Below are 24,876 nucleotides of genomic sequence, written 5' to 3'. Positions count from 1 at the left end.
TTCTATTCTCTGTTTATCCTGTAATGATGCTGCTGGAATTTTAATTTCCCTGAGGGAACCTGCCCAAAGGGATCAATACAATTTTATCTAATCTAATCTAACTGATCACTACCTGGTGGCAAGCTGGATCAGATGGCGGGGGAGGAGGCCAGACAGACCGGGCAGGCCCAAATGAGTAGTGAGGGTATGCTGGGAACATCTGGCAGAGGCTCCCGTCCGTCGGATCTTCAACTGTCACATCCGGCAGAGCTTCAACTGCATATCGGGGGAGGATGGTGACATTGAGTCCGAGTGGACCATGTTTCGCACCTCCATTGCTGAGGCGGCGGTGCAGACCTGTGGCTGCAAGGTTGTTGGTGCCTGTCGTGGCGGTAATCCCCGAATCCGCTGGTGGACACCTGTGGTGAGGGGAGCTGTCAAACTGAAGAAGGAGTCCTATCAGGCTTGGTTAACCTGTGGGTCTCCAGAGGCAATTGACAGATACCGACGGGCCAAGCGGAATGCGGCTCTGGCAGTCACTGAAGCAAAAACTCGGGTGTGGGAGGAGTTCAGAGAGGCCATGGAAAGTGACTTTCAGTCGGCCTCAAAGAGATTCTGGCAAACCGTCCGGCGGCTCAGGAAAGGAAAACAGTGCTCTGTCCCTACTGTTTACAGTGAGGATGGAGTGCTGTTGACCTCAACTGGGGACATCATCCAACAGTGGAAGGAATACTTTGAGGATCTCCTCAATCCCACCTTCATGTTGTCCGAGGAGGACGCAGAGTTTGAGGGTGCTTGGGAGGACTCGCCTATCACAGGGGCTGAGGTTGCCGAGGTGGTTAAAAAGCTCCTCGGTGGCCAAAAAGCTCCTCGGTGGCCGGGCTCCGGGCGTGGATGAGATTCGTCCTGAGTTCCTGAAGGCACTGGATGTTGTTGGGCTGTCTTGGCTGACATGCCTCTTCAACATTGCGTGGAGGTCGGGGACAGTGCCTCTGGATTGGCAGACTGGGATGGTGGTCCCCCTTTTTAAAAAGGGGGACCGGAGAGTGTATTCCAACTATAGAGGGATTACACTTCTCAGCCTCCCTGGGAAAGCCTATGCTGGGGTGCTGGAGAGGAGAGTCCGGTCGATAGTCGAACCTCGGATTCAGGAGGAACAATGCGGTTTTCATCCTGGTCATGGAACACTGGACCAGCTCTTTACCCTTGCAAAGATACTGGAGGGTGCATGGGAGTTTGCCCAATCGGTCTACATGTGTTTTGTGGACCTGGAGAAGGCTTACGACTGTGTCCCTCATGGTGCCCTGTGGGGGGGGGTGCTTCGGGAGTATGGGGTTCAGGGCCCACTACTGCAGGCCATTCCGTCCCTGTGTGACTGGAGCAGGAGTTTGGTTCGCGTTGCTGGCAGTAAGTCGGACTCGTTCCCAGTGCATGTTGGGCTGTCCTTTGTCACCAGTTCTGTTCATAACTTTTATGGACAGAATTTCTAGGCGCAGCCAAGGGGCAGAGGGTGTCTGGTTTGGTGGCATCAGGATCATGTCTCTGCTTTTTGTGTATGATGTGGTCCTGTTGGCTTCATCAGTCTGTGACTTACAGCATGCACTGGGACAGTTTGCAGCCGAGTGCGAAGCAACTGGGAAGAGGATCAGCATCTCCAAGTCCGTGGCCATGGCGCTCAGTCGGAAACCGGTGGAGTGCCTACTCCAGGTCAAGGGGGAGTTGCTACCTAAAGTGGAGGAGTTTAAATGTCTCAGGGCTTTGCTCACGAGTGAGGGTAAGGAGGAGCGGGAGTTGGACAGACGGATCGGGGCAGCGTCAGCAGTGATGCGGATGCTAAACCAGTCTGTTGTGGTAAATAAAGAGCTGAGCCAAAAGGCAAAGCTCTCAATTTACTGGTCCATCTATGTTCCCACTCTCACCTATGGTCACGAGCTATGGGTAGTGACCGAAAGAATGAGATCGCAGATACAAGGAGTAGAAATTAGTTTTCTCCGCAGGGTGGCTGGGCTCTCCCTTCGAGACAGGGTGAGAAGCTCGATCATTCGGGAGAGACTCTGAGTAGAACCGCTGCTTCTCCACATCGAAAGGAGTCAGTTGAGGTGGTTTGGGCACCTTGTTAGGATGCCCCCTGCACGCCTCCCAAGGGAGGTTTTCTGGGCATGCCCCACCAGGAGGAGACCCCAGGGCAGACCCAGGACACGCTGGAGATATTACATCTCTCAGCTGGCCTGGGAACGCCTCGATATTCCCCCGGAAGAGCTGGTGGAGGTGGCCGGGGAGAGGGAAGTCTGGGCTGCTCTGCTTAGGCTGCTACCCCCACGACCCGGATCCGGATAAGCGGTAGAAGATTTCAAACTAATTGTTGAACCTTAATTAGTATCACAGGTGTCTTCAAGCTTGTAATCTGTTATTCAGTCGATTTAAATGGAGAAAAGTTGTCACTCTGCTGTTTGGTATCGTCATGTGCACCACATTAAACATGGACCAGAGAAAGCAAAGGAGAGAGTTGTTTAAAGAAATCAGAAAGAAAACTACAGACCTGCATGTTAAAGGCAAAGACTATAAGACCATCTCCAAGCAGCTTGATGTTCCTGTGACTAGAGTTGCAAATATTTATTAAGAAGTTGAAGTTCTATGGGACTGTAACCAACCTTCCTGGATCTGGCCACAGGAGGAAAACCAACCACAAACTGAACAGAATGGTAGACAAAGAGCTAAAGACAACTTCCAAAGACAGTTGAACTCCAAGGTCAAGGTACATCAATGTCTGATTGCACCGTCCATCGCTTTTTGAGCGACAACGGGTTCAAGGGAAGGACTCCATTGTTGAAAGAAAAACTTTAAATAAAAAAAGCCAGCCTGTAATGTCGTTGTCTTCTATTCCCCATAGCCAGCAAAGGCTGTAAGGGCACCACTGATGACATTTTAACAGTCCATCATTAGTGTGTCTTGGGCATTTAAACTTGGTGGAGCCCATTCCTGTTCAAGCTTGACCAATGGACAGTTTAGAGTAGCCAGTTAATCCTAACCTGCATGTCTTTGGAGTGTGGGGGAAACCAGAGCACAGTGGAGAAAACCCAAGCAGACATGGAGAGACCATGCAAACTCCACACAGAAAGGCCCTTCGTCGGCCATGAGGTTTGACCCCAGAATCTTCTTGCTGTGAGGCGACAGTGCTAACCACTACACCACCGTCCTAACCGCTACACCACTGTGCTAACCACTACACCTCCATGCCACTCAAATTGGAATTTGCTAAAATGCATATTAACAAGCTACAATGCTTTTGTGAGAATTTCCTTTGACAGGTGAGACAAAACTCAAGCTTATTGGCAAGTTGCATCAGCTGTATGTCCACAGAAGAAAAAAATGAAGCTTTCAAAGAAAAGAACACCATACCTACTGTGAAATACGGAGGAGGCTTGGTTATGATTTGGGGTTGTTTTGCTGCGTCTGGCACAGGGTGCCTTGAATCTGTGTTGGGAACAATGAAATCTCAAGATTATCAAGGCATTCTGGAGCAAAATGTACAACCCTGTGTCACAAAGCTCTGTCTCAGTTGCAGGTCATGGGTCCTTCAACAGGATAAAGATCCAAACCACACAGATAAAAGCACCCAAGAATGGCGAAGAGCAAAACATTGCACTATTCTGTAGTGGCCTTCTGAGTCCTGATCTGAATCCTGTCGAACATCTCTGGAAAGAGCTGAAACAGGCAGTGTGAAGAAGGCACCCTTCAGACCTGAGACCGATAGAGCAGTTTGGTCAGGATGAGTGGGCCAGAATACCTGTTGGCAGATGCAGAAGTCTCACCCTCTGTCCGAAATCACTCACTACTCACTATATAGTGGACTGTTAAATAGTGTATAACAGTCGGAATGTGTAGTGAGACTTGTTACACCCTATATAGTGGACTCTTACTATCCCACAATGGACCATGAAAAGTAGTGTACAACCAATGGTCACTAACCAAACAATATAAACCATTATGCATTGCGCTGAAAGAAAAGCTGTAAGGCTACTTTACAGTCTACTGTACCGTGTATTCAGAAATAAGTCATGTGGTGTATGAACCATTTCTCTTTGTATTCATGTGTGAGTTAGGTTAAGGTTAGGGTTAGTTCCTTCACCCTTCACATAGTTCCAGTGGTACGGTAAAGTGTAAATTCCCCCATGCATGTGTTTATTATTTTGAAAACCCACCAGCCAACTGATCTGGCACATTTTAATTGTGCGACAGTAATGACGTAAATAGCACCGTGGTGGAGTAGTGTCCGAAAGTGTGTTTTCATTTTACCAATGAGCTCAGTATATAGTCCTCTATATAGAATTCCATAGATAGTGAGGGAGGGAGTAGTGAATGAGTGAGTGATTTCAGACACAGGATCAGTGACAGCTACAGAAATCGTGTGTTAGCAGTGATTGCTATTAAAGATTGGGCAACAAAATATTAAGTTAAGGGTACCATCATTTTTGTCCACACCATTTTCATTTGTTTTGTGTAAAATATTCAGTTGAATCAAAAATTAAGCCCTGCGATGATTTGGCGACTTGTCCAGGGTGTACCCCGCCTCTCGCCCATAGTCAGCTGGGATAGGCTCCAGCTCACCCGCAACCCTGCCCAGGATAAGCGCTTACAGATCATGGATAAATGGATCAAAAATCAAAAGCAAAGTCTTAAACATTGTTTATTCAATGATAGATGCTGTTAACTTTTGTCAGTTTCAAGTTATTTCAGAGATAGTTGTGGTTTTTTTTTTTTCTCTTTCATGGAAGAGTACCAACAAATTTGTTCACATCTGTATAAAGGTAAATGCCCCAATGGTCCGTGAGTCCGATGTAGAAGCTTGGTGGTGCGTGGGTGATGATTTAGATGTGTAGTTTGCACAGTGATAAACTGATCGCTAAATGTTTCCCATAATTGTTAGCAACATTAACCAGCACAAACATGCCTTGGCTGATTGATATAAGGGAGAGAATAAAGGTGTGAATTTCCTGTTTGGCTGAACTGTCCCTATTAAATCTATTAGGCTATATTAGTATAATGTAGAGAAGCATACACTGATGTTATCTTTTATAAGCTGCTCTCGGTTTATCATGGTGGTAAAATAATTTTAAATGTTCAGTTTCAGTGACCTTCAACACATTTAACTGGTGTCAGAAGTTTCTCTCACAGGCAGCAGAAGAGAGGCCATGGCTCACACGCTTTTGTTTCTCTTTTAGTTTAAATCCCTGCACTTCACCTTTCCACGGCACATGCGGAAAAGCCACGCTCCCGCTCTCCACGCAAAATGGGGGGAATTGAAACACGTGAATTGAATTGCAGCAGATTTTTTTTTTTTAAAAGCACAACAGCTATGTGTCAACACACAAAATGAGCGAGAGAGGGAGAGAACCCACAGCATTCTCATTTTAATGCATGAAATGGGTTATTATTAGATGTGGGCAAAGTGAGGCTGAATAGTGTGGCCTTTGCTCATGCTTTTTCTCCGCACTGCTCAGCCCGCAAAACACACATTGTGTACAACTTCCACTTAAATAATGGCGGAGCCACAGCGTTTTTCGGGAGCCATTACGTGATTTTATAGCTCTTGGAAAATTGCTTCTATTCAGTGTGGGGTGGAGTGGGGTGGGCGAGAGAGAGGGAGAGAGAGAGAGAGAGAGAGACCCGACACACAATCATGCCTTTTCAATAGGAGATGGCAAGGTTGATGACAACACGGCCATTGTGTTCTAATGATAAGACCACAAAGGCATCTGCCCCCTTCATCAAGGCCTGGAGCGTTATATTGCGCATCCAAACACGCAGCCAATAGCTGGCCTGTTCCACGCGGGATGGCAGGGAGAAGGAGAGATGGGGAATCGGGGGGGGGAGGGGGGAAGAAAAAAGATTTTGAAATGTGGTGGTGATGAGGAGGACAAAACTCACAATTAAGACTGTCAGCTCCAACGCATGATGTCCCAAACCGTCACAGTGAACGCTGTTTAAGCCTACCAGTTGGCACAATTAACCTGTCACACAGGAGATGTGCCAGAGAGAGAGAGAGATGGGGAGAAGTAGCAGGGTGGAAAAGAGACATGGGATAGATGAAGTAAGGTAGCAAAGATGTATATAAAGATGGAGAGAATAAAAAAGTGAGGGACTAGGTTGCAAAAAGCTGGTGAGATGGAGAAGGAAAATGAGGTGGGTGAGAGATAGAGACAGGAGGCTGGCAAAGAGCTGTATATAGCCAGAGTGAGTAGGGAGATAAAGAGATCAAAAGAGAGCATGGTGTGAGAGAAGCCATGAAGAATATAAACGCAGAGAGAGAGAGAGAGAGAGAGAGAGAGGGGGTGAGTTGAGGGATCAAGAGTAAAGTGGGAGAGAAACAGAGAGATGATAGGTCCATGTATGGATGGAGAGAACAGAGCAGCATGGATACAACTGAGTGAAAAATTTTGCGCACCATTAATAAATGAATGTTATGTTTTCCAGATGTTCACGAGTACCATTCAGTTGTCTAAAACATTTGCTTAGGTCTTCATAGTGCCACAGATCCAAATAATACTACTTCTGAGTGTTCTTTATATGTGAACTCTTATTCCATTTACCTCTAAGGACATTTTTCAGGTCTGTAAATGTTTGCGAATTGCTGCCAAGGCTTTTTTTTTTCTGCCTCTCCTCTTCAGTGGTGTCTTTGTGTCTATATTTCTTCCATATCTGAATTGTCTTCATTATATTCATTGGTGGTGAAAGTTTCCCTTAATGTTCTACTTCATGAATGGTTTGTATATTTTTTTCTCTGAGAGATTGAGCTTATTTAAACCTTTTTATAAAGGATAAAATTTAAAAGATATAAACTAAAACTAATCAACGAAACATAATTTTTCTTTAGACAACTTAATGAAGCACGTTCAAATGAATTAATTGGAGTATGTTGATGGTGTAAAGTGTGGAAGAGAGCAGAAAAACTAATAGGGTGGGGGAGAGAAGGAATACTCGCAGAGGTCGAGAAAGAGTGAGGTATGTGTGTAGGAGGGCAGTATGGCAGGAGAGAGAGAAGGTGGGAAGGAAATGGATAGAGGACAGCATTAGGATGAGACAGAAAGAGAGAAAAGATAACGATAAAAAAATTGAGGTTCAAACTGCAATATTTTGAATGACTTCTAGTTAATATACCACACTGCTGAATGTGTACTACACCAAGTGCTGATTTCTAACCTGTTATTTTATCCTTCCATTTGTCCATAAACTGTTCAGAATTAAGTTACTGTTTCACTGTAGTCTTATTTTTGATTTATGACTCTCTTGTCCTCCTTTTCTATCTTGCTTTCTTACTGATTAGTGAAAACAAAAACATTCAAAATGCAATCAGCCAAATATTTAGGGGAGCAATATTTTCTGAGTAGTTTGCAGGAGACGTTTAAATAATATTATCTGGCTTTTTTTGTGGTCTATCAGATATATTCCATTCAGCGAGCATGATACTGAACCAGTCGAAGAGGAGTAGCTGAGTGGAATATAGCCAGACAATATTATTATTATTATTATTATTATTATTATTATTATTATTATACATGCATTCCTTTCGGGTGTTCAACACGTCTTTCTCTTTCAGAATTCTCTCAAAATCTTCCATATTTAACGAAGCAAACCTGGTGGCCATGTTTCTAAATAAACAAATTGTCACAGTCACTCGCTAGCGCAGAAGTTTTACGTCTCCAACGTGGGACGTCATGTTGTCTTGACAACCGTGCAGTATCGTAAACCGTATTCAACGCTCATTCTCCACTGGGTAGAGTGACGTAAGACACGTAGGATAAGCGATATGCTAACAATCAAACCAAATGAATGAAACCTGTTAGAAGGGACTAGAACACGTTATTCCATTGAAAAAGTGTCCTGTATGGATAATAATTGTCCATATAAACACCCACATTTATATCCTAGCTATAACACATGTCTATTTGTGAATTGCACCCCAGGTCTGGGAGCGTAACGAATATCGCATGAGCACTAAATATAATGAGTGGTTAAGTCAGTGGCCAAACGTAAAGTGTCCATCTCCGTTCATTTGGCCTTGGAATACAGTTTTTCTGCATGGTTTGCTATATTATATTACATGCACATTATCAGGATGTCATGGTTTCCATGTTCAGTTTGAGAACTGGTAATGCAATGCAGGAAATTAAAAAAAAAAAAAACTTTAAAAACTACAAAAGTAAGGACCTCAGTATCCTTGTGGCTAGTTACAGTCATGCTCCCATGGACAAGATATTATTTAGGTAGTAGATAATTCTCAGCAAAGCCTTGACGCTGATATACCGATGTGGTGCTGGTATGAGTGTATCATGTACAGCAGTGTTGTTGGTGTTTCTAAACACCTCTATTTGACTGCTGTGTTGAAAACAAATCTACCAACAACGAACATCCAGCTAACAGCTGTGTTATGGTCAGAAGCCAACACTGATAAAAGCTAGAAGATGTTTAACACACACTGCATGGAATTTGCAAGCTGCAGTAGATGTGTAATAAAGTGCAGTAAGTGCACACACACATTACCATGTCAGATTTTGCACTAATAAAGAGGAAGAGAGAGAGAAATGTAGGAGATATAGAAGATAATGACTGTGTGTGTGTGAGAGAGAGAAGGACAGGAAGGACTTAGTACCGGCAGATCAATAGAGTTTAATGGATGATGGAGGGAAGCCACCATTCATCAACTTTTAATTAGATGACATCGGGAGCAAGGCGCTGTCCGCCGCACCACTAATTCATGTTTTCGCCTCTCAGCCACAATGTATAATTAGTTAAGTGACAGCGATCCGGGCTGCAGCCGGTGTCGCTGCGTGATTACTGACACGAATCATGGCAGAACCACGGGCATTGGGAGTCATGTTCCACCCCATGCCTCCTTCAGAAAATAGTTCAATTAAAACAACTCATCAGTCAAACCGGAGGGTTTTTAATGCCAGCGCTACTGGCACATGTTGAATGAATGCAAAAAAAAAAGGCCAGCTTTAATTTCAGCACTGTGTGATTTGGGTCTGTTCCAAGTATGCGCTGTTCATAATTCAGACAGTCAGGGTGGCACAGACACCTGGGGAATATAACTAACACACAGATTCCATCATTCGGAAGAATTAAGGTTCCTGTGGTTGAAAATAAAGTGTGTATGATTTCTCATGTTAACTAAAAAAACATTAATGACACATTTATTCTAAGCCCAATGTAATCAGTCAGCTGCAGCCACATTTAAAGTCCAGGGTTGCAGTGGAGCTTTGCCAAATAGCTAACAAGAAAGAAAGCTTCCAGTTTAACATCGTCATTTTTTAAAAAATATATATAATATGAGCATATGAATGACACGCACACAAAATGTCCCAAAAGTCAGGATGGTGTGTTGAAATTAAAACTGAAAACAATGATTTGTAAATAATCACTGACCTGTATTGCACTCAAAACTATACAGTAGTATATTATTTGATGTTTTACTTCATGAATTCTACTGATTTTTTCAAAATAAACATTTCAATTTTGATTCTTGCAACACATTTCAAAAAAAGTTGTTAGAGTAAATCATTTCCCACTTTATAATGTTCCTGTTCCTTCTCCCAACACTTAGTGTTTCAGGTGTTATTTTTCCCGTTCTTCCTGTAAACAGGTCTTAAAATTCTCCACACATTCTCTATTGGGGACAGAGGGGACACGCCCTCTTCTTCCACAGCCACGCCTTTGTAATGTGAGCAGAATGTGGCTTTGCATCGTCTTGTTGAAATCTCCCTGGAAAAGACGTCGTCTTGAAGGCAGCAGATGTTGCTCCAAAATCTCAGTGCACTTTTCTGCATTAATGCTCCATCACAGAAGTGTAAGTTACCTTTGCCAAGGGCACTGACCCAACGCCATACCATGACACACCCTGGCTTTTGGACTTGTTCCTGCTTAACAGTCTGGATGGTCCTTTTCCTCTTTGGTCCGGAGCACATGGCGTCCATTTCTTCCAAAAAAAGACCTGGAATACTGATTCGTCTGACCACAGTACCCGTTCCCACTGTGTGATGGTCCATCCCAGACGCCTCCGAGCCCAGAGAAGTCGACGGAGCTTCTGGACACAGTTAACATAAGGCTTCCTTTTCACACAGTAAAGTTTTAACTGGTGTTTGTGGATGTAACTCCGTATTGTAGCTTGATAAAGGTTTTCCAAAGTAATCCCGAGCCCACGTGGTTCTATCAGCTGTAGATGAATGACGGTTCTTGATGCCGTCTGAGGGATCGGAGATCACAGGGGTTCAGATCAGGCTTGAGCCCTTTACACACTGAAATTCCTCCAGATTCTTTGAATGGTTTAATGATGCTCTGTACCGTAGAGGGTGAAATATCCAAATCCCGTCCTATCTTTCTTTGAGGAACATTGTTTTTAAACATTTCAATAATTTTCTCATGCATTTGTTGCATGGGCGTAACCACCATAGGCACTGGGGGGGACATGTCCCCCCCAATATTGGGAAAGTACCAATCTGTCCCCCCCAATATTTGGCATATTAAATCAATATGAGACAAATAATATGCCATCCTGAACCATGGCCAGCGGTCTCAAAAGTAGCCGGTCACCGGCGGCAAATCGCCGTCTGTGGCTTGTTATGCCGCCGGCTATTGTCAGTCGAGTCACAAAATTTAATATTAAATATTTCTGACGGCAAAAAAAAGTTGTGAACGTAAATTACATCCACTATATCATGTATGTCTGTTGCCACGTCAACTTTGTTTACATCCTCGACATGAGTGCAGCCATTAGCTGTGTTGCCAGATTGGGCGGCTTTAAGTGCATTTTGGAGGGTTTTGAACATATTTTGGGCTGTAAAACGTCAGCAGTATCTGGCAACATATTTTTTTTTACTTAATACAAGAAATTAATGGATGCCAATGTTTTTGCCAAAATGGTATTTTATTTTCCATTGTTTAGGCAGCTTCAGCATCATACTGTGAGATTCTGTTCAAATTGTTTTTTTCTTCTATGAAGCCTGAGCCATTTATTTTATTAGTTTATAATTATTGTTTAATTTAGTCTTCAGGAGAGACTGCCTGCACACAGTACTAGTATTAATAGGTTTTTTTTTTCTTACATGAAAGCTGAGGCATTTATATTATATTTTAAGGTAACTTCATGTTGTGCTGTGAGGTTCTCTGCACTTTAACTTTTGAACCAACAGGAGCATTTGGATAAGTAAAGCCTATTTTTCTGCATTTTTGTAGTCCTGGTAATCTTTTATATTGGTAAAGTTGTTTATAGGACCATTTCTCAGTGTCTTTGTTTTTTTAATCAATAGTTTTTCAGTAATAAAACAACTTTACATTATTTTTAACCTCATCATAGGCTGCATGTCATCAGTAGGCTAGTAATAAGAGCATACTATCCTTTAATTAAATGTAAATAAATTAAATAAAATTATCATTTTGGTCAGTCATTATTCTTGAAGTGCATTGATGTTATGTGGACGTAATGCAGGAAGAGCAGCGAGACAGAGAGAGTGACAGTAACATGCATGATAGAGGGACAGGACAGACAGACACCTGCTCTGAAGAAGATCAGGTAAGACGTGAGACTAAACAACATGATTACATTATTGTTCTTAAACCTAGTCATACATGCCAGCAGTAAACTAGTAATAAAAGCTAGCCATGATGGAGGTTTCTGCAAAAGCAAGTGGCCTTCATGACAAGTTTTTGAGGGGCAATACTGTTCTTGGCATTGTTCTTGCCGAAGACATAATGTCCAGGTTGGAGGAGCTGAACATTTCTCTGCAGCAGAGAAGCCAGACTACATCAGGGATGCTGGCTGCTGTAGAGCATGTGAAGACAGGGATCCAGCAGAAAAGATCCGAAGAGCATTTTGACCAGCTGTACATGAGAGCATCTCCGATAGTAACATCTGTAAGCCTGCAGCCAATCAAGATGCCTCAAGTACGAATGCCTCCAAAACGCTTCACTGGTTCAGCCATGCAGCATCACCATCCTACAGCTCAGGAGCACTACCGAGTGCAGTACTTTGGCACTTTAGACACTGTTGTTATGCAGTGCTCTGAGCGTTTTAGCCAAGAGGGGCTTCAGAGGCTGCAGAAGTTGGAAAATGTTCTCATCTCTAGGAAGATGGATGCACTCATTGATGAATACCCAGAGTTGGATGCCGTGTCTTTGGACATACAGTTGAAAATGTTCAAGGCCAACTACCCATATACAACTCCCTCAGAGGTAGCAGAGATTTTGCGGTGCATGATGCCAGAGGTGCGACATCTTTTCAAGGAAGTGGAGGCCCTCTTGAGACTCGTCATGGTTGTTCCTGCCTCCTCAGCAGAGGCTGAGCGGAGTTTTAGTGCCCTGAGGCGTCTAAAAACATGGCTGAGAACATCAATGACGCAGACCCGGTTAAACAATCTTGCCATTTGCCATGTCCATCAAGAGAAATTGGATGCACTGGATAGGAGACAGATCTGTCAGAGACTTGTTGAGTTACACGATGAACGCCTCCATATTTTTGGGCCATTTATTTAGATAAAGTCAATATATTTTCTACAAAGTTCTATGTTGTTTTGACCTATTAACCAGGGTAATGCTCCTTTCTATTGCTTTGGTAGCCATTTTTTTGTAGCAATTTGGCATTTCTGCATTTGTTTGAAGTGTGTGTGTGTGTGTGTGTGTGTGTGTGTGTGTGTGTGTGTGAGACTAGCTCTGGTGTGACAGATTTTCATGCAATGTTTTACATGTTGTGTTACATGTTTTGCAGTTGCACATTCTGTTGTTTTGTGTTTTTCCTGATACACAATAAAAAAAAAAAAGATATAAATGTTAACATGTTCATTGGTAATTGTATTCATCAAAACAATGTTCTAGATAAGCACATCTTTATTAATAGGCCCATATGAAAATTGCGCGAAATGCACTTAAAAATATTTTGGGAAGGGCTCAAATTTGGACCCCCCCTTTATTTATACCATGGTTACGCCCTTGATTTGTTGATAAACTGGAAATCTTCAGCCCATCTTTACTCCTCAAAGACTAGCCCTTTCCTGGAGACTGATTTTGTCCCAAATCATGATTACAGGGAGTGCAGAATTATTAGGCAAGTTGTATTTTTGAGGATTAGTTTTATTATTGAAAAACAACTATGTTCTTGATGAACCCAAAAGACTCATAAATATCAAAGCTGAGTATTTTTGGAAGTTGGAGTAGGGCTTTCTTAGTTTTAGCTATCTTAGGAGGATATCTGTGTGTGCAGGTGACTATAACTGTGCATAATTATTAGGCAACTTAACAAAAAATAAACATATACCCATTTCACTCATTTATTTTCACCAGGGAAACCAATATAACAACTCAACATTCACTAATATACATTGCTGGCATTCAAAAAAAAAATAAAAAACAAATCAGTGACTAATATAGCCGCCTTTCTTTACAAGGACACTCAAAAGCCTGCCATCCATGGATTCGGTCAGTGTTTTGATCTGTTTGCGATCAACATTGCGTGCAGCAGCAACCACAGTCTCCCAGACACTGTTCAGAGATGTGTACTGTTTCCCCTCCTTATAGATCTCACATTTGATGAGGGACCACAGGTTTTCTATGGGGTTCAGATCAGGTGAACAAGGAGGCCACGTCATTAATCTTTCTTCCTTTAGACTCTTTCTGGCCAGCCATGCTGTGGAGTACTTGGATGCGTGTGATGGAGCATTGTCCTGCATGAAAATCATGTTTTTCTTGAAGGATGCTGACTTCTTCCTGTACCACTGCTTGAAGAAGGTGTCTTCCAAAAACTGATAATAGGACTGGGAGGTGAGCTTGACGCCATCCTCAACCCGAAAAGGTCCCACAAGCTCATCTTTGATGATACCAGCCCATACCAGTACCCCACCTCCACCTTGCTGGCGTCTGAGTCGGACTGGAGCTCTCTGCCCTTTGCTGATCCAGCCACGAGCCCATCCATCTGGCCCATCAAGACTCACTCTCATTTCATCTGTCCATGAAATGAGAGTGAGTCTTGTGATACTTCTTGGCCCAGTCTTGACGTTTCATCTTGTGTGTCTTGTTCAGTGGTGGTCGTTTTTCAGCCTTTGTTACCTTGGCCGTGTCCCTGAGTATTGCACACCTTGTGCTTTTTGACACTCCAGTGATGTTGCAGCTCTGAAATATGGCAAAACTGGTGGCGAGTGGCATCTTGGCAGCTTCACGCTTGCCTTTCCTCAGTTCACGGGCAGTTAGTTTGCGCCTTTTTTTTTCAACGTGCTTCTTGCGACCCTGTTGACTATTTTGAATGAAGCGCTTGATTGTTCGATGGTCACGCTTCAAAAGCTGGGCAATTTTAAGAGTGCTCCATCCCTTTGCAATATATGTCACTATTTTTGACTTTTCTGAGTCCGTCAAATCCCTCTTCTGACCCATTTTGCCAAAGGAAAGGAAGTTGCCTAATAATTTTGCACACCTGATATAGGGTGTTGATGTCATTAGACCACACCCCTTTTCATTACAGAGATGCACATCACCTGGTATGCTTAATTGGTAGGAGGCTTTCAAGCCTATGCAGCTTGGAGTAGGCCAACATGCATAGAGAGGGTAATGTGGTCAACATACTCATTTGCCTAATAATTCTGCACTCCCTGTATAGTCACCTGATGACATCACCTGTTTCAAATCACATCATTATTTGATTGTTTTACCTTATTACTCACCCTGAATTTCCCCGTCCCAACTTTCTGGAATGTGTTACAGGTCTGAATAGATGTATATTAATAAATGAAATGAAGTTGACCAACAAAACAGGAAATATATTGGGTTGGCACTGCAATGAGATGCAAGGAAAAGTAAATTTAGTCATCACTGCTTTTGTTTTTTAACTTGCACTTTCCATACTATCCAACCATATGGAAAATGCAATATGAAAAGTGTGTGTGTGTCCCCATAATATATCAATAATATAATGGACACATGTGTTCTTTTGTTATTTACTGGGAAATACGCCACTGGTATTTTCCATCTGAGCTGCATCTGGGACATGGAGAACCAAAACCATGACACAAATATCTATCTATCCTTCGTGAGGAAATCGATGAATTGTTTTGATAAATTTGGGGACTTTTTGTTTGTGAATGTGTCGATATAATAAAAAGAAAATCACACGTTGGCCTGAAGATATGACGTTTATCATCTTGTGTTGAAAAACTTGCATTTTTCATATGAAATACATCACGGATCTGAGTGACATATTTAAATAATATTGGCTGGTGTTGAGTGGTCTATCAGATGTATTCCATTCAGCTAGCATGATACTGAACGAGTCAAAGACGAGGAGCTGAATGGAATATATCTGATAGACCATGAAAAAAAAAGCCAGACAATATTATTTATTATTATTATTATTATTATTATTATTATACATACACATTAGATGGAAGAATTATAGATTTTACAAAAAGTTAAGAACAGGGGAGGAACTTACCAATATTGAATGCTGATTCTGATTAAATGTAATTCAATGTTCTTTCAATCCAGTGTACTGTACGAAGTCAAAGTTCTAACAATAAAATGGTACAAGTCCAAAAAGCCTGAACAACAACCCAACTTGTATACAAGCTATATACAGGTTGACGGTTCAAGTTCAGTTACTTTTGGTCGTAGTTAATTATTACATTGCATTTGTTCTGAACAAAAGGGCTTTGCTGAGTGAAGTCCACGAGTGAAGTCCTCTTGTAAAAGTCTCCGTCACTTTTCCTCACCTCCAAGTAGAACTTTGACAATATTTCCGCTATTGCTCTCTTTTTTCCAGTTTTTTTATGTCTGTTGGTATGTTTTTCTCTTGTAAATATCCATGAAGAATATCTAATGAAGTTTTGGTAGCCTTTCAGGTGTTCAGCGTGTCTCTTGGTTTCAGTTTATTTATTTCATGCTTAAACTGAGCACTGAATCTTCTCTCTTTCCTGACCGACAAAGAAGTGATTGTGTGCATGCGCAGCAGAAAAGATTTGTCAGTGGATCTTGGCATGAGCTCCGATGTGTGATGTCATGTTGTCTTGGCAATGTGCAATATTGTAACAATATTGCACGCTCATTCTCCATTGGGGAGAGCGGCGTAATACGTGGACGATAAGAGATAAGATAATATTGCATGCTATCAGTAAACCTGTTTGAAGGTTTAGAATAGAACACGTTTTGATTCCATGGAAAAAGTGGCCCCGTATGTATAATAATTCCTGATATTTCACTCCAATGACGTCACTCCCCGCGTTTTCCCGCTGACTTGACGCACGTTGTCAAAATGGTGAACTGGTTCAAAATTCTTTTGATTAACTTGCGTATATAGGGTTTTTTTCTTGTTTTTTTGTGGATGTGTCCATATAATATAAAGAACATTGCACAGTGGCATGAAGATATGAAGTTTATCTTCTTGTATTGAAAATATTTTCACTTGTTCACATCACTCACTCGTGATGTATATTCAGCACTCGAAGATAAACTTCATATCTTCGTGCACCATGTAATTATCTATCTATCTATCTATCTATCTATCTATCTATCTATCTATCTATCTATCTATCTATCTATCTATCTATCTATCTATCTATCTATCTATCTATCTATCTATCTATCTATCTATCTATCTATATCAATGAATGAATGAATGATATTAAAAACATTAGTGTGACAGAGGACACCAGACACACAAGGCATTAGAACCACTGAAGTAAGGAGTTGATCAGGTAAAAGGTTGAATGGACAGGATAGACATGCACTTTAATCCTTTTTTTTTAACACTCACTGTCTGATCATTCACCCCAGCTAACTGAAACCGTGGCACTAGTTCACACACATACAAAAACATTCCACTCAAACTTACCATAAGTACACTCTGGCACCTACAGTATGTTTGATGGCTAATCAAATTGGCATCCATCACATTTTTTTTTTCCTTTGTTGAATACACAATACTGATTGGTCAACTGTGGTATTTTACAGTCAGTTATTTCTGTATAGTGTACTGTTACTACGAATTACAAACCATGAATAACATACTATACATACATTTATAATGATTATCTAGGTGTAACACAAAAACCTGGTTATAAATTTAATACATTTGAAGTTCTTCATACTCATATAATGTATGTAGCCTCGAAAAATAAGTCTACCCAGTTAATTCTGTTACTTATTATTTACAGGCCCCCGGGGCCATATTCTGAGTTTCTTTCTGAATTTGCAGATTTTATCTCAGATCTGGTTATTTCCTTAGACAAAGCTTTAGTTGTCGGAGATTTTAATATTCACTTCGATAACCCAGAAGACCCTTTGAAAGCAGCGTTTGTGTCCATTTTAGATTCAGTAGGGATTAATCAGAATATCATAGGACCGACCCATAATGGTGGTCACACCCTCGATCTAATACTAACATTCGGGTTAAACATAGAAAATATAGTCACACTTCCACAGTCTGAAGTTATCTCAGATCATTATCTCATCTCATTCAAAATATGTCAGAGTAATAATATATGCACCTCACCACGCTACTGTATTAAACGTACATTCACGTCAACTACTGCCCAGAGCTTTATAAATGATCTCCCAGAGTTATCAACTTTGATTGGGTCACTGTCAGCCCCTGCAGAACTTGATCAGGCAACTGAATGCTTAGAGTCAACATTCCGCCATACTTTAGATAATGTAGCTCCTCTAAAAAGGAAAATGGTCAGAGACAAAAAATTAGCACCCTGGTATAATGATGACACTCGCACTTTAAAACAGACCACTCGATAATTGGAACGTAAATGACGTCAAACAAAATTGGTAGTGTTCAAATTAGCGTGGAAGGAGAGCTTCCTGAAGTATAGAAAAGCTCTTAGTGCTGCGAGATCAACATATTTCTCCTCCCTAATAGAAGATAACAAAAATAATCCTAGATTCCTATTTAATACTGTAGCAAAATTAACCAGGAATAAGTCCACTATAGACACATGCACACCTGCAGTATGGAGTAGCAACGACTTCATGAATTTTTTAATGACAAAATTGAGAATATCCAACAAAAAATTGAAACTACTAATTAAGGTCAGACAATGTAAGTCAGGGGTTCCCAAACTTTTCCATGCCAAGGCCCCCCAAACAGCATTAGCTTCTGGCCGGGGACCCCCTTTGCAAACCCACAGACAATGCTACAAAATATTAGCTTAGTAAACTAGACCCACCCGCCTAGCGGCCAAAAATATTTTTGCCTAGCGAATGGGTCTAGCCTCGCACCATATAAACAAAAACACCCCGGGTATCAAATCGTGCCCGCCAATCACAACGCAAGGTTTTTGTTTGGATTCTTTGGGCGGGCTTTTGCAGGAGTGATGACAAAGCTGCGCGACGCTGGAGAAAGCACAACAGGAAAGATGGCTACGGCTAGTGAACAGCGCATGTTTGACTCGGCTTTGGAATCAGTTTTAGAAGAATTAGACTTGGAGTTTTGGTTGAAACATGAGCAGGAAGAGGCTGTCCGCTCATTCCTTTTCAAGAAGGACGTTTTCGCTGTTTTGCCGACTGGCTATGGCAAAAGTCTGATCTACCAGCTGGCTCCGCTCGTAGCCAAAAGGATGGGGCTAGTTTGTGCAGTACGAAGAATTAATAAACAGCTTTGAAACATTACTTTTTGATTGTTTCTTATTTTCCCGTTATTTTAAATTTAAGGGAAATTATTTCACCAAACACCACTAAATAAAAACTCAAAAACAGTTTAAGCAAACCCTTGAAAAACACTTGGAAAAAAAATGAGTGTATGTGGTACAGACTCCAAACTTGTGGTCATTATCTCCAAACTTCTTAATATCTAGAACCTGTTTATTAATTAATACGCATTTTGAAAAATTATTTATTTCAAGGCCTCCCCCACTGCTTTCTGTCACTCTGACTACGTCACAGTCACTGTTGCGCTGATTGGTCAGAGCGTTGGCTTATACGCACAGAGACAGTTTAAAAGACAGCGGTTTGTTCCTCCCACCCCCTTCGGAAATGTCTACGGATCGAGGCCAGACTAAATATTCACATTTAGTCTGGCTTGCCAGGCTAACAAAATATGTAAAGAAACATCAACTTTTAGAATGTTTTCTCTTACTTTTATTCAATAGTCAATAATTGTCACATTTGTTTAGCAGAAGAATATTATTAACTAACATGTTTTCAACACAAATATTTTCGCACTGAACAATAAACTGTATAACCTCCTGTAGTACCTGATTCAACTCGTTATCCATCCTTTTTGCGACCAGTGCCTCGCGATGGAGCATGCAGTGTGTGGCCGCTACATGCGGGGCCTTCTGCGTAATGAGCGCGGTCACTCCACTGATCTTCCCGGTCATTGCCGCGGCTCCGTCCGAACACACAACGGGTCCAGTCCAATCCGTTAGACTCGATGTAATCGTCCAAAACTTAAAAAATGTCTTTCCCAGTAGTTCTTCTTTCAAGTGCTTTACAAAATAGTATTTCCTCCACAAATCTTTCCTGTGAAATAAATCTGATGTACACAAGCAGTTGGGCCTCATTGGATAAATCTGTGCTCTCGTCCAGCTGAAGTGCGAAGTATTCGCTGGCTCTCACCTGCTCCAACAGCTGAGCAGATACGTCTTGAGCCATGTCACCAATCCGTCGGCTCACGGTGTTATCAGAGAGTGGGACAGCAGCGATTTTTTTTTGGCAGCATCCTCACCAAGCAATTCTCGGACAATGTCTTTGGTGGCTGGTAAAATCAAATCTTCTCCAATTGAGTGAGGTTTTTTAGCACGAGCAATGTGGTACGAGGCTAAAAATGATGCCTTCAGGGCCGCTCGGGGACAGTACGGTAGCTTGCTGGGTGAATGCAGCAGATTGCCTGACCAAATGCTCTTCTTTGCGTCTGAAGAAATCGACTGTTTTTTCGGCATCTGTCGGATGTTTTTGTACCAAGTGATGCTGAAGTTTTGAAGGTTTTAAGCACTCGTTTAACAGGGTCTCCAGACAGAGGACGCATTTCGGGCAATCATGGCCATTTTTCTGTATGGCTGTAAAGCCATACTTAATGTATGCTGCCTCATATTTTCGGATTTTAGTTGGCCAGGACTACTTAGTTTTTTTCGCAGCAGTGTCCTCCACAGCAGGGCTGTTGGTTTGTTCCTTCGGTCTCTTCTTCAAAAACCTGTCCATTTTGCGCTAGCAATACGCTAGCTTGAGGAGCAAAGCAGCTTGATAAATGGCGCAAACTTCAACGTCACAGGCAATCGGAGAGATGAGCATGGCAAACAACATTTCGATATGATGTATTCTTATTAATAATTATATTTTATAATAATGATTAAAAAACTAATTACAATATATTTAATAATTATTTTTTAAAATGTTTTTCTCAATTTTTGTTATCGTCCCTCCAACTTTCTGAGGCCCCCTAGCGCCCCCTGGTGGCCCCCACTTTGAAAACTACTGATGTAAGTGACCCTGTAGTTAACAATATAACTGGATCAGATCAGCAATTAGAATGTTTTACTCCCCTTAAAGAAACTGAATTACTCTCATTAATCTCGGCATCAAAAGCCTCAACTTGTGTACTAGATCCCTTACCTACACGTCTATTCAAACAGATAATACCTGAAGTAATTGAACCGCTTCTAAAAATAATAAATTCTTCTCTTATGATTGGCTATGTACCCCAATCCTTTAAACTAGCAGTTATCAAACCCCTGATTAAAAAACCTGACCTTGATCCCTGTCAGCTGTCCAATTATCAGCTGATATCAAACCTCCCCTTTATCTCCAAGATCCTTGAAAAAGCTGTTGCACAGCAGTTATGCTCATATTTACATAGGAATAACATCCATGAAATGTATCAGTCAGGATTTAGACCCCATCATAGCACAGAGACAGCACTGGTTAAAGTAGTAAACGACCTGCTGTTGGCGTCTGATCAGGGCTGTGTCTCACTGCTTAGTGCAGCATTTGATACCATTGATCATTCCATTCTTCTGGATAGACTAGAAAATGTTGTGGGAGTTAAGGGAACGGCCCTCTCCTGGCTCAGCTCTTATTTCACTGATCGTTATCAGTATGTTGATGTAAATGGTGATTTTTCTAGACGTACTGAGGTAAAGTTTGGTGTTCCACAAGGTTCTGTCTTGGGTCCACTGCTTTTTTTCTTTATATATGTTACCTCTGGGTGATATTATTCATAAACATAGTATTAGTTTCCACTGTTATACTGATGACACACAGTTGTATGTTTCTGCAAAACCTGATGAGGGACACCAGCTTAATAGAATTGAGGAATGTGTGAAGGACATTAGACACTGGATGCTTATTAACTTCCTTCTGCTTAACTCTGACAAGACTGAAGTACTTGTACTCGGACCACATGCAGCTAGAAGTAAGTTTTCTGATTACACAGTAACTCTGGATGGCCTTTCTGTTTCTTCATGTGCAGCAGTAAAAGACCTCGGGGTGATTATTGACCCCAGTCTTTCATTCAAAACTCACATTGATAACATTACCCAGATAGCTTTCTTTCATCTCAGAAATATTGCTAAGATAAGAAATTTAATGTCACTGCATGACGTGGAAAAACTAGTTCATGCTTTCGTTCCCTCCAGGTTGGATTATTGTAATGCCTTACTGTCTGGATGTTCCAATAAGTGCATAAACAAGCTCCAGTTAGTTCAAAATGCAGCAGCAAGAGTCCTTACTAGAACTAGAAAATATGACCCCATCACGCCTGTCTTATCCACACTGCATTGGCTCCCAATCACATTTCCTATTGATTATAAAATACTACTATTGACCTTTAAAGCACTGAATGGTCTCGCACCACAGTACCTGAGTGAACTTCTGCTCCTCTATGACCCGCCACGCCTACCTAGATCAAAAGGTGCAGGCTATCTGCTGGTACCTCGTATAGTGAAGGCTACATCAGGGGGCGGAGCCTTTTCTTACAAAGCCCCACAGTTATGGAACAGCCTTCCAAGTAATGTTCAGGAATCAGACACAGTCTCAGCGTTTAAGTCTCAGCTGAAAACAGATCTGTTTAGTCAAGCCTTGTGTTAATGGTGTTTATGAGGTAAAGGTGTAGATCTGGAGGATCCTCAGACAGAGTGTTTTGGTAAACTGGGATGTATGGATGCTGTCAGTCCCCACTCGCTTGCTCACTCGAGTTTGTTGACGGTGTAGTGGCTGCTGCTTTATGTCCCGGGGCCCCTCATGCCTGTGTTACCTTCTGGCTCTCCCCTTTTAGTTATGCTGTCATAGTTAGTTGCCGGAGTCCCTGCTTGTACTCGGTGCAATATGTATACTGTTCCTACTTATTCAGGTGACATTGGGCATACCTAACCACCTGTGTTTTCTCTCTTGAGTCCTCCCCCCAAATCTGTCCCTCTGAGTTACATGTCGGTCCTGAGATTGAGATGCTGAACGTCTTCTGCTCCTCGGACCTGCCTGATCCATCCTGGTGCCCTGTGTCTGGTTGGAGTCTCATTGCATCGCTCCTGTGGAGGGCGGCCCCATGTGGACAGTTGGGGGTCGCGCCTGGAGGACGCTCTGGACTCTTGCAGTGGTGCTTTTGTGGCTGGGGACTGCAGTTGACTTGCTGACTTTAGGACGGCGGTTGTCGTGAACGGTCTTGCGCTCGGGTTTCCATCGGTGGGGGGTTTATAGCATCAACGAAGCTGACTTTATGTTAGAACTGTTAATGTTATAGTCATGTTGTCTGTTGTTGCCCAAATGAGGATGGGTTCCCTTTTGAGTCTGGTTCCTCTCGAGGTTTCTTCCTCATGTCATCTGAGGGAGTTTTTCCTTGCCACCGTCGGCACAGGCTTCATCATTGGGGATAGATTACGGATAAAATTAGCTCATGTTTTAAGTCGTTCAAATTCTGTAAAGCTGCTTTGCGACAATGTTTATTGTTAAAAGCGCGATACAAATAAACTTGACTTGACTAATGACCATGTCATTAGCGTAAACAATAAAACATCTTTTAATCAATAAAATCATTTTTAAATCAGTGTTTTGTCACATTATTGATTTCTTTAGTAAGTAGCCATGTGAGAAGCTGGATAATGTACAGAGAGCTGGTCATTATTGGGAAATAAACCCCTTGAGGGTGATTGGCGGCACAGTGGTGTAGTGGTTAGCGCTGTCGCCTCACAGCGAGAAGGTTCTGTGTTCGAGCCCAGCGGCTGACAGGGGCCTTTCTGTGTGGAGTTTGCATGTTCTCTCCGGGTGCTCCGGTTTCCCCCACAGTCCTAAGACATGCAGTAGGTTAACATGGAGTGGCCTTGGGCTGAAGTGTCCTTGAGCAAGGTACTGAACCCCTGACTGCTCCCCAGGGGCTGTAGTATAGCTGTGACCCACTGCTCTGTGTGTGTGTGTGTGTGTGTGTGTTCACTGCTTCAGATGGATTAAATGCAGAGGATGAATCTCACTGTGCTTGAGTGTGCATGTGACAAAGGTTTCTTCTTCTTTCTTCTTAAAGACCTGCATCAGTCTGTGTTGAATTGTCTGGGGTTTATTTCACAGTCATGACCAGCTCACAGTTCATCATCTCACACATGGAGCATTTCAGGGTAGTTGTTGTCTGATCAGTGTTTTACTGTGTGTTTGCACCAATGCACATAAATCCTCAGAATATCAGTTGAGTCAGGGTGTCGGTCAGGCTGGAGTTGGTGTGTGAGCTGATCACCAGACTGAGGAAAAGTCTTTATTTATCACTGAGGATGAGTTTAACCAGCTTCACCATACACACTTAATTACAGATGCTTCCATTTAGAATCAGGTTTACATGAAACACAGTGAAACACTGCTGTGAGATTAACCTCAGGGTGTGTGTGTGTGTGTGTGTGTGTGTGTGTGTGTGTGTGTGTGTGTGTGTGTGTGTGTGTGTGTGTTAAATAAAGGGAAAGTCCTGACGGCCTCAGTCAGCTCAGTCTTCGTTCTGCTGCTCTGTCGCATAGTATAGAGCTGACACCTGGAAATAAAACACAGAAATAAAAGTAAAAATATTTGTTTGACATAAAATGCTAAAGTGTGTGTGTGTGTGTGTCCAGTGTCACATATGGTGCTGCAGGAGGTCAGCAGTATGCAGGAGAACCTGGAGGTTGAAAAGACCTGCAGACAGACGGTGGAGGCTCTGGCAACCAAGGTTCACCTTTTCTTCTTCTGTTTTATTCTGTCCATTCTGTGCTCCATTTCTCTGTTCTATTGAGTTCTATTATGCAATATTCTGTCCTATTCTGATTCATTCTGTTCTATATGCTATTTAGTTCTAATCTGTTCTACAATGTTCTATTTTATTCTGTTCTGTTCTATTCTCTATTCTGTATTACCCTGTTCTAGTTAGTTCTAATCTATTTTGCAGTATTCTTTTATTCTGTTCTCTTCTGTTCTATACTGTATTTTATTCCATTTTAATTCAGTTATATTCTGCTTCATTTTACTCTATACTGTATTCTATTTCATTCTAATCTATGACATGACATTCTGTTCCATTCTATTCTATACTGCTACTCTGTACTATTTTTAATTCTAATCTATTCTACAATATTCTGTTCTATTTAGTTCTGTTATGCAATATTTAAATCATATTATCTGGCTTTTTTCGTGGTCTGTCAGATATATTCCATTCAGCGAGCATGATACTGAATGAGTTGAAGACGAGTAGCTGAATGGAATATATCTGATAGACCATGAAAAAAGCCATTATTATTATTATACATACATACATACTCTCTTCATATCAGCATTCTTGAAGGCCAGTGCTAGGTTATCCATGACTTGGTGCTGTTAGCGTGGCGGTCTAATTACCTTCCAGTTGGTGTAGTGTTAGTAAAGGCCAGTGCTAGCGCAGTCAAGCTGAATATTATTATTTTTATTATTAGTTTCCCTGTG

At 41.9% G+C, this 24,876-nt stretch overlaps 1 protein-coding gene across 1 annotated transcript in view; it reads left to right on the top strand.

Moving 5' to 3' along the window:
- shtn1 (shootin 1) overlaps positions 1 to 24,876 on the top strand; it is a 75,042-nt gene that overhangs the window by 16,493 nt on the left and 33,673 nt on the right. The window contains 1 exon segment of the mRNA XM_060934800.1: positions 24,036 to 24,130. Within this exon segment, the coding sequence (XP_060790783.1) occupies positions 24,036 to 24,130 (95 nt within the window).

The sequence above is a fragment of the Neoarius graeffei genome, chromosome 11 (assembly GCF_027579695.1).
Source record: "Neoarius graeffei isolate fNeoGra1 chromosome 11, fNeoGra1.pri, whole genome shotgun sequence".
Classification (NCBI taxonomy): domain Eukaryota; kingdom Metazoa; phylum Chordata; class Actinopteri; order Siluriformes; family Ariidae; genus Neoarius; species Neoarius graeffei.
Note: the sequence above shows the minus strand (reverse complement) of the source record. Positions and strands in the feature narration are given on the sequence as shown.